This window comes from Bufo gargarizans, chromosome 5 (genome assembly GCF_014858855.1).
Source record: "Bufo gargarizans isolate SCDJY-AF-19 chromosome 5, ASM1485885v1, whole genome shotgun sequence".
In the NCBI taxonomy this organism is placed as follows: Eukaryota; Metazoa; Chordata; class Amphibia; order Anura; family Bufonidae; genus Bufo; species Bufo gargarizans.
Window position 1 is genome coordinate 7,876,011 of NC_058084.1, and position 11,140 is coordinate 7,887,150.

General features: G+C 45.8%; 1 protein-coding gene across 2 annotated transcripts in view; it reads right to left on the reverse strand.

Annotated features, from left to right (window-relative positions):
- Positions 1–3,786, reverse strand: part of ZFAT (zinc finger and AT-hook domain containing) — a 162,193-nt gene extending 158,407 nt beyond the window's left edge. For both annotated transcript variants that reach the window (XM_044293725.1, XM_044293726.1), the window contains exon 1: positions 3,641–3,786. In XM_044293725.1, coding sequence (XP_044149660.1) covers positions 3,641–3,698 — 58 coding nt within the window. In that variant the 5' untranslated portion in view covers positions 3,699–3,786. The remainder of the gene's footprint in view (positions 1–3,640) is intronic.
- Positions 3,787–11,140: the final 7,354 nt, after the last annotated feature.

Below are 11,140 nucleotides of genomic sequence, written 5' to 3' on the forward strand. Positions count from 1 at the left end.
AAAGCCATAAAAACACTACATGGGCAAAAATGCTTTCAAAAACACACAAAAAAAAGTGCCCTAAAAAATAAAAAATGTTATGATAAAAACGACATGTGACCGCGCCCCAAGGGTACGGCTACATTTCATTTAATGTACCGTATTTCAATGGCATTACAATGCGATGCGACTGTCGCATACAATCCAAGTTGGTTTGCGACTGTTGCGTCGCTATAGGTCGCACCGCAACACCATTGAAATATATATACGAAATGTTGCCGTACCTTTTTGTGTCGTGCAACTTTTCCGCGACACATGTTGCCGCGCACTTATTGGCCACCTGCACAAGAGAGCACGTGAAGGCACATAAGATCGGTACGAATTTCTGAGCGCATTTATTTGCTGAAGCATATCCGCAATTTCCAAGAGCGGTTTTTGGTGCAGATTTGAGGTAGATCTCGCTTTCGTTGGAAAAAGGGTGAAATCCACAGTTAGGCCTAGTTCACACGAACGCATGGCTTTTATAGTTTTTTGCGGTCCGTTTTTCACGGATCCGTTGTTCCGTTTTTGAGTTCCGCTGTGTTTCCGTTTCATTTCCGTATGCCATGTACAGTATACAGTAATTACATAGAAAAAAATTGGGCTGGGCATAACATTTTCAATAGATCGTTCCGTTTTTGCTGAACAGATACAGAAGACATACGGATGCATTTCCGTACGTGTTCCGTTTTTTTGTTGCAGACCCATTGACTTGAATGGAGCCACTTAATGTGATTTGCGGCCAAATATAGGACATGTTCTATCTGTCAACGGAACGGAAAAACGGAAACGGAATGCTTACGGAAAACATTCCGTTTTTAATGCGGATCCATTGAAATGAAATGAATGGTTCCGTATATGGAACACAAAAAAACGTCCCGTACACTCGTAAAATCGTGTGAACTAGGCCTTACTGACATGCTGCGGATTTGGAAAATCCGTAACGCAGGTCAATTTTCGCACAGAAACAATCCACAAAGTGCACGTGAGACTTGTGTAATGTCATCCGCACTGCTGGTACCGTACCACGCTGCGTATTCCGCAATGTCCGCAGGTGGCCTAAAGCGGTATTCGTGGATTTGGATATCGATGGCCCCCCCTCCGGCTTCGCCCTGCAGTGACACAACGGACTGAGCCATGTGGTTACGGTGGGGACGTCGGGTGTCGGAGCTCCGCCCATCCGATATCCTGAGGGTAGGACATCAATGTTATAATCCTGGACAACCAATTCGCAAAAATCCCTGCGCATGACGACTACATCCCCATGTAACTGAAATGCTGGGGGTTTTCCTTCCAGATTCGCTGCAGCGCTTTACAGTATAAGCAAAGCGGACGTCAGTTTATCGCATCTCATATCCGCCGGTGAACTGACACGTGGCGAGATTTTAAATCCGCAGCAAGACAATTCTGAACGCCACCGCAAATCCCGCAAGAAAAATCGGCGACGTGAAATCCACAATGGAGTTTTTGCATCCTGTGTGGACACAGCCTATCAGAGATCGCCAAAGTCATCAAGGCAACTCATTTAGAGCGCTTCCATTCACTGAGCGCTAGCAGAGATCTTGAAAGTGGACAAAAAAAATAAAAAAAATTGTGAAGAATTTAATTGATTGGCAAAAGTGCCCGTGGACTGCAGGGAACAGAACTCAGTCTACATTTCATCCGGCCCCATGGAAACCAGTCTGCTGCACTGTCGTTCCCTCCACCATGCTTTACACTGCAGCACAAGCCTAGCAGGAAGAGCGATTATAAACTGTAAGAAAGCAGATCACCCATGAGAATATGAAGGCTACCGGGTAAGTGCTCCACACTGACTGAGGGGGAGGAGCCTAAATAGGGGAGGAGCCACAATCCGCTTCATCCGTCACCCCATCAATAACCGCTGAGGGGTTCACGCTCTTACGCCCCTTCATCCTGGTGCCGGGCGGGGGTCTAAACACAGACATTTTGAACATTTATCTAGTTTACAATTATAAAAAAGAAAAACCTGCCATTAATTCGATCTCATGGCATTTTCAATTCATTCACAAACTGTTAGCAGTGATAATGGAGGAATCAGAATAGATGCTTAGGCCGCTCTCACACTTGCGGTTAACAGCCTGCCGGATCCGTGCTGCCGCAAATACACACTGCCGCCGCAGTGCGCTGTAGTTTTATTCCAGCCGCCTCTCGCCGCGTTTTCCGGACCTCCAGCCCGCCCCCGTTATAGCGAATGGGGCTGAACCGCGGCACGGTGGACTTGCAGTAGCACGGACCCGGTAGGCTGTTCCTCTGCCGTAAGTGTGAGAGTATGCAGGTAGTCACTGATACAGAGCGGTCAGTAAGCGCCAGTCACCTCAACAGGAAGAGAGCAGCGCTGGATCGGCAGAGGCGAGGAACGGCATTTTGATATATTTTTTTTTTTTTTAGCATTGTCTAAACCCTTTTTTATACAAAAAAATAAACCTTTAAAGGGGTATTCCGGCTGTGAGGACGGGGGATACCTATTAGCCTGGGGCCCATGAATCCAAGCACTATAGTCGGGGCCTCTGCCCCATAGAGCAGCAAACTACTGACAGGATCCCTTTAAGACTGGCCGTGTCCTATAGGGGACTACAGACCCCCCCCCCCCCCCCCATTCAGGATCCCCTCTGTTAAAGGGGTATTCTGGTTGTTAGGATAGGGGATAACTATTAAATTGCTGGGACCCCCACCGATCATGGGAAAGGGGACCCCGTACCCCCTGCAGCCCCCCAACCTCCTAGAAAAATAAATGGAGCAGCCAGGCAGATGTGCGACCGCTGCTCCATCCAATGCAGGGGGGGAGGAAGGACCCCCACCGATCTAATAGTTCAAACTACTTCAAACAAAGGGGATCCTGAATGTGTGGAGGGGGGCCCTCTATAAGGTCTATAGTCCCCAATAGGACAAGGGCAGTCTTAAAGGGATCCTGTCAGCAGTTTGATGCTGCTCTATGGGACAGAGACCCCGACTCTTCCCCCCCATCATGGGGGGGGGGGGCAGTTTGAGGTTTTCATGACTATCTGCACTACAGTCAGGGTCTCCATCCCATAGGGCAGCGTAAAACTGGCGCCAGATTAACCCCTTCAGAACCAGTCGTGACTGCTACACGTAGCGTTTTGAGATACATGTATGAAAGCCTTCGCGCGGGGCCACAATCAGGCACTGAGAGGGTTAACGCGATGATGTCAGGCCTACAGCTCCTGCGCAGACCTATGTGTCTCCATGGTAACAGACTACACGCTATCACGCTGACGCAGATGGACTGTAATCAAATAATGCAATATATTCTCTTAAAGGGACGGTTCCCGGCATCTTTTTACGGAAAATCACGAACGCGCCGTTCTCCTGGAGGTCAATGAACTGGGAAGAAATAGTATAAAGTCCAGAAAAAGAAGGGTGAATGCATCTTCTACGGTTCCATTCACTGACAGGTAACACACAAGCACAAAACCAAGTGTGAACAATCCCTTAGCCCGTGGCCGTCTGATAATGCGGCACCTGCATCATGCCGGATTAGAGGAATCTCACTGAAACACACAGGTGCAGCCGCCTTGTCACCACAGTCTACGGCCACTAACACACATGGCATAGATATTCCCACCCGCGCCCCAGGACTTGCCTGCTAGTGCTCCTCCATGAGCAGCCCAGCTCCCCGCCATCCCCTCCGGCTTCACCATCCAAACTACGGCGGGATATAACGGGGCAGAGCACAACTAAAGTCCCGGAAGCCGCGAAGGCGACATCTACATGGTCCTGACAGCCAGCGCTCTGTGTACAAACTCTCCACCAATCCCAGGGATTCTCACGTCTGAAACTACAGAAGCCGAGGATCTAACACGATCGCTGATTGGACGAAGGTGACCGGTAGGCGGGTTTACTGCCGAGCACTAGTTGAAGATACTTGCATAGCGTTCGCGGACTGAAGTGTCTGCGGAGAAGGGCGACGCCATTTTGTTCTAGATCGGCTCCAGTTATCAAAGCTAGATGACTGCAGCAAAGTATGAGGCGCAATGATGCTTGAAGTGAGGACTGGTCCATGTGAGCTGGCTGCTATATGACTGACCTTATAGCACCAGGAAGCATAAAAAAGGGTAGAGGGGTCTCATTGTGGTCCAAAGGCAACTTCTTCATTGACAGTATCAGCCATATTGTCCCGATAAAGCTCTGTTCATTTGATTCTAGGGGACTTCTACCTGGGCTGCGGGTCACAGGCACAGAAAAAATGGAAGTGGTGGCCTTTGTAGGGGTCTATAAAAGGGTGTGGCTAAATAGTCCACCCCCCATTAGACGCAACCCAATGGAATAAAGCAGCCATATTTTTTTCTTTAATCCGGTACAACCTTTTTTTTAAAGGGGTTGCCCCATCTTGTGAAGTCGCATTCGTTGCGTTTCATTATACCAGAGTCCCTATTCGTGTAATTATACATTTCTTCTTATTTTTCCATTTCTGTGTTTACATCTTGTTGTCATAGGTTACAACTTTGTTATTTTTTCTATTCAACTTGAAGGGGTCTGGATCTGTCTGCGACAGCCACACTGTTGTTGCCTGTGTTTTGGGGCACGCAAATCGCGGTCCCCAACGCGTGCAACGGCTGTGTGCGTGAGCCCTAAGGGTATGACCACGTGGTCAGGTTTTCTGGTGCACTTTTGGAAGCAAAAACCAGGAGAGAATTCCAAAAAAAAGAGACGCTTTATCTGTTCTTTATACTTTCTCTCCTTTGAAGATCCACTCCTCATTTTGGCTTTTAAAACAGCAAAAGGAAACCTGACCGTGTGACTGTACCATAAGGGGTTAAAGATTTTTATACCGATGACCTGTATCTGATCGGTGGGGGTCCAACACCCGGGACCCTCGCCAATCAGCTGTCTGAGAAGGCACCGGAGCTCCTGTGAGCGCCACGTCCTTCTCCGCGCGCACCAAGCACAGCGCCGTACATTGTATAGTGGCCATGCTTGGTATCGCGCTCAGCCCCAGTCACTTCTAGGGGGCGGAGCTGCGCCTAGGTCATGTGACCGATGACCGCGTCATCACTCAGCCTAGGAAAAGCTGAATACTGCAAGCACCAGTGCCTTCTCAAGCTACTGATCGGCGGGGATCCTGGGTGTCGGGCCCCCACTGATCAGGTACTGATGACCTATGCTGAGGATAGGTCATCAGTATAAAAATCCCGGAAAGCCCCTTTAGGCGTCCATTAATGCAGGAATGAGGCGATTGATCACATCGTCCTTTGGGAGTATGTAGGATCACCCTGATGTACGTTCATCGGAATGAGAGAATGGGCAAATGGCAGCGTCTCACGCAACCAATCAGAACTACAGCCTCTGCTCACGAGTGCGACTTCACACACACGGCAGAAATCCATCCGGTTACTGCAGAAGCAAACGCGTTCAGCTGTACGGAGTGGATATTTCAGATGCAGAAATGTCTGCAGCAAATCTGCCGTGTGGGAATTTACCCTTAATATTAGTGCAACGGGCAAGTGACGGACAGCACAGGCTCCTGTAGGTGGCGCCAGAGGAGCAGTGTCTTTCCTCCTGCTCCAGTGATGGGTGCAGGTAACAGCCACCTGTCAGGACTGCAGCAAGATTTGTGATGCTGTGGTTTTTGCTATGGTCCTTAGGGCTCATGCACACGTGTGCTGGCTGGGGCCGTGCAAATTGCGGTCTGCAATGCAGGACGAATGGGGTCCGGGATCCGCATAGGACGGTCTGCACCACAAAAAAGTGGTGCATGCACCACCTGCTTCTGCTCTCCGGAAGGGATGGTAAGGCGTGGTGCAACCCAATGGAAAATCAGTCCCGAGAGTCATTGTGCTTCTTTACTGGACAAATTTACAGGCGAGGCATAGGGCTGGCTTCTCCAGTCTCCTCCCTGGCAGATGCTGAGGAAAGTCCTGAGCTAGCTGTCCCTCTCCCTCTCTCTCAGAAGGCTGGTATCCTGGTCAAAGGCCCACGGTCTGTAGCTCAGTAGTCCGGGTGGCTCCTTGGTCACAGGGCTAGTAACCCATGGTCTTTGGCTCAGCGTCTACCATCTCAGCGTCTTCTCCTGGTCACTCATGCAGACTGGCGTGAGTCTCCCCTCCAAGCACTGGTCCCTAACTGCAGCACCCTAGGGGCTCTGTTAATTGCACTGTTCAGACCCTGTTCACACACCACGGGCCGGTTAGTGGTAGGACCCCATGCGAGCTGAGACACCGTGACGTGGTGCATGAGGGGCTCCGATATGTTCCTGACTGGAAGATATTGGCAAAGTTCTCAGCTTTTAACATCGGCCTGATGTTGTGTATTATTTTGGTGCATTTTTGGCAGTGATTTGTGCTCTGACTGCTCACCTTATATACAGTTTCTAGCTAGACTGGAACCTTCTAGTGGGAGGGGTGGAGTGGAGCAACTCAGCACAAACAGATACAAAGTTAACACTCCCGTCTGTCATAGACTTACATTAGAGCTTCAGTGATACTCAATGGTAATGACACAGCAGGTTTTCCAGACAAAAAACTGTTTTCAGACATAACAACAGAGCTAAACCAGACAGTCACAAGGTCAGACTGTCTGATTTTGGTGCTAAACAGCATCTGGCTTTTTCCCTGCAAAACATGGTCTTCTTTAAACCCTATTGTAGCTGTGGAAAATTATCAGCTTCTCATTCAAAGTCCTAAAAGTCTCTTAGTATTCATTAACCCTTTCTACAGAGACTCGCAAATAAACAAGATATCACAGCATACATATAAAATGATTTATATAATAGACAGGCACACTTCATCTGCAATAACCCAGACAACACAATATTCTTAAGTTATTTATCAGATATCCCCCTTAACAGAAATAACATAAAGCAGAAAAAATATCCCAAAAAATGATATCCTAACACATATAATCTAAAATCAATTTAAAACATGTCTATACATAATAACCAGCAATGATATCATTTAATTCTTAGATATTTCTTTCTCCATCTAAATCCAACATGGATGTGTACATAGGCCTCAGTATTTGTTATCAGTTATACGTAACACTGAAGCATATTTCCATATAGGATACGGCTATTGGATATACAGTATATGGTTATAAGGCACTCGTAATTGTTATCACACAGTATTTTCTGCTACCAGAATCGACTGATTAGATTCAAAATTGTCTGTATTTATAACTGTGTAGTTTATACATTTTTTACATCTAATGTTCCACTTTCCATAAGTATTTATATATATGGATTAATGTTCCATGATGGGAGTTTGATGACTCCTGATGACGCTGATGTTATGTCCGTAACTTAGCTTTTAATTATGCACATCCCTCCATTGATAATATATTTGCAGAGTTTGTGTTCTTACTGTTGGTGGATAGTGGTATTCCAATCGTGGTGTCCCACGTGGCTGTAACTTCCGTTTACCGCTTACCTCCACCTCCTATTGCAGGCGGGCAGTCCCGCTGTTTGGGTCGGCATGTTTGACGTGATAGCGCAGCTCTGTGTTGGCGTCCCACGTGATGCCGGGATCGCACTCAGGCTGTTCAAAGGCTATCAGGGTTCTTATGGCTGCTCAATGGATCGTCCGTGGAGCGCTCCACTTTGACTGTATTTTTCTCCAATATCTACCGCAGCTTCGCAGTGGGTTGTGTTTTTCAAAAGATGTCCTGGTTACACCATTAGATCAAACGCGTTTCGGAGTCTCTCTCACTCCTTCCTCAGTGGCCAAAAATAATCCAGGAGATCATTTATATATCTATGATTTCAGTCCCATACAAATTGGCAACGGACTCTCTGTTGCATCATTTTTTATATATACAGTACAGACCAAAAGTTTGGACACACCTTCTCATTCAAAGAGTTTTCTTTATTTTTATGACTATGAAAATTGTAGATTCACACTGAAGGCATCAAAACTATGAATTATCACATGTGGAATTATATACATAACAAAAAAGTGTGAAACAACTGAAAATATGTCATATTCTAGGTTCTCCTTTTGCTTTGATTACTGCTTTGCACACTCTTGGCATTCTCTTGATGAGCTTCAAGAGGTAGTCACCTGAAATGGTTTTTACTTCACAGGTGTGCCCTGTCAGGTTTAATAAGTGGAATTTCATGCCTTCTAAATGGGGTTGGGACCATCAGTTGTGTTGAGGAGAAGTCAGGTGGATACACAGCTGATAGTCCTACTGACTAGACTGTTAGAATTTGTATTATGGCAAGAAAAAAGCAGCTAAGTAAAGAGAAACGAGTGGCCATCATTACTTTAAGAAATGAAGGTCAGTCAGTCCGAAAAATTGGGAAAACTTTGAAAGTAAGGGCTATTTGACCATGAAGGAGAGTGATGGGGTGCTGCACCAGATGACCTGGCCTCCACAGTCACCGGACCTGAACCCAATCGGGATGGTTTGGGGTGAGCTGGACCGCAGAGTGAAGGCAAAAGGGCCAACAAGTGCTAAGCATCTCTGGGAACTCTTTCAAGACTGTTGGAAGACCATTTCAGGTGACTACCTCTTGAAGCTCATCAAGAGAATGCCAAGAGTGTGCAAAGCAGTAATCAAAGCAAAAGGTGGCTACTTTGAAGAACCTAGAATATGACATATTTTCAGTTGTTTCACACTTGTTTGTTATGTATATAATTCCACATGTGTTAATTCATAGTTTTGATGCCTTCATAGTCATGAAAATAAAGAAAACTCTTTGAATGAGAAGGTGTGTCCAAACTTTTGGTCTGTACTGTATATATCTTCTGCTTTGTATGTATGATTTAATACATATCTTGTTAACTTCAAAGTTCCACAATGTCCCATAATGTTGTCTGCTTCTTATCTATTGTCATCGTTTTTATTTCAATTCATAAAAGACATATTGCGATTTTGATGCGTCTTCTGTGCTGTTTTTAATCTGTTGATGCGTTTCTTTTTAGATATAGTTGCTTCTTATTGCATCTTAATATATGTATATAAAAATTTTCTTTTTCAATGATCATAACATGTAAAAAATGAAAAAAAATAGAAAATGTGAGATATATAATAACAATTAAGGGATATTTCTATATAGGCCCTTAACCACATGTTTGATTTTATCTATATTATATAGTTTTATATAGATATAGATATATATATATATGTTATTTTTGCTGAATTCTTATATTTATCTTTCTATATTTATTTATATTGCCAGTTTTTTCTTACAAGTTTTAACAGATTTTTTCACAGGTTTTTTCTTAGGCTGGGTTCACACGGGCATTGCAGGTGCGTTGCGGGAAAAAGCACAATTTTTTTAGCACGAGTGCAAAGCGTTTTAATGCGTTTTGCATGCGCGTGAGAAAAATCGGCATGTTTGGTACCCAGACCCGAACCTGGACTTCTTCACAGAAGTTCGGGTTTGGGATCAGTGTTGTGTAGATTTTATTATTTTACCTTATAACATGGTTATAAGGGAAAATAATAGCATTCTGAATACAGAATGCTTAGTACATTAGGAATGGAGGGGTTAAAAAATAAAAAACAATTATTAAACTCACTTCATCCACTTGTTCGTGCAGCCCGGCTCGTCTTCTTTCTTTTTCTTTGAGGACCTGGGAGGAAAAGGACCTTTGGTGACATCACTGCGCTCATCACATGGTCCATCACATAGATTGTAATGCAAGGCACCAACGAAACATACTAGTGAGGATGAAGTCAAATGGGTTTAATAACAAAATAGACAAAGTCCAGGTAAACTTCTTTGGGCAAATATCAGGCAAACAAAAAACAAAGGAAAGCCAGGAGTAGTCCCGATCTGTGCATACGTCTCTGTGCAACTTGCCAGGTAAACGGATGCGTCACAGAAAGTCCCGGGAACTGGATCGGACGGAGTCCCAGCAAACTTCCGTCAGTAGCTAGCAGTACTGATACCTGGATAAGGAAGGATAACAGTGGGCACTGACCGACCTGGGAGGCCACCTTTTATGTGCCTGCTAACAAATCCCAGGGCGCCAAGTGTCCACTCCCCATAGGTCATGATCCTGCCCTACACCTGTGTACAAGGCTTTGGTCGGTCATTAGTCAATTAGACCAATGCCGGCCCCTAATCTACTTTGAACTTGCAGCCAGGTGCTATTCCCTTCGCTGGTCGGCAAAGCGCATAAGAAGCGTGTACGCGCAACCGCGTATCCCCTTGCGAACCAGTTTTCGAACATAAATGCGGATGCACGACAGGCTCTGCGAGAGTGCGCAAGCGCATCTACATGTAATGGAAATGGAATCCGCAACAGGCATCAGAGACAAGATCGGCCGCAGCGCACTGTCACTAGCCCGGCCAAGCTGTCCCCGAAAGCCATGCGGTCTTCCCCTCCGGCGCACATGCGAACGCATCCCCGCGTCGGTTAGCAAAGGGGTCGGAGCTGGTGTATCAATGGAGACACGCGTAACCTGTCCAGGACCCTTTTTGGTCACACCAGAGTGCGAGACAGGTGAGGATCTTACATAAATATAGAAAGATAATGTAAGGAAGAAGTAAAAAGAAAAAGAAAGATAAATATAAGAATTCAGCAAAAATAACATATATATATATATAAAACTAAATAGTATAGATACAATCAAACATGTGGTTAAGGACCTATATAGAAATATCCCTTAATTGTTATTATATATCTCACATTTTCTATTTTTATTTATTTACATTTGGAGAATGTGTCATGGAACCATGAACCAGACGTACAACAAGGAATAAGTGGAAAATAAGAAGGTTTTATTGAAGAGCAAGCCGTAAGCAAAGTCCGAACGGATGGCTAAACCGAAGCAGGGTCTTGCGGAGACAGAGGTCAGGAACCAGAAGGGTAGTCAGACGAAGCCAGGAACAGGAACCAACGGGGTAGTCAGACGAAGCCGGAATCAGGAACCAACGGGGTAGTCAGACGAAGCCGGAATCAGGAACCAACGGGGTAGTCAGACGAGGCCGGGATCAGGAACCAGAAGCAGCAGCAGTCTTGGAAGCATGTGAACACAGGAGGACCAAGCAAGGAACTGAAGCCACAGACCTCCTATATATATGAGCTAGGCATCCAGCTCCTCCCAGTGGGAAGGAGGAGCCGCAGGGTGGGAGGCTACAAGAAAACCCAGAAACCAAGATGGCCGCCAGCACATGTCAAACGAAGGGAACAGC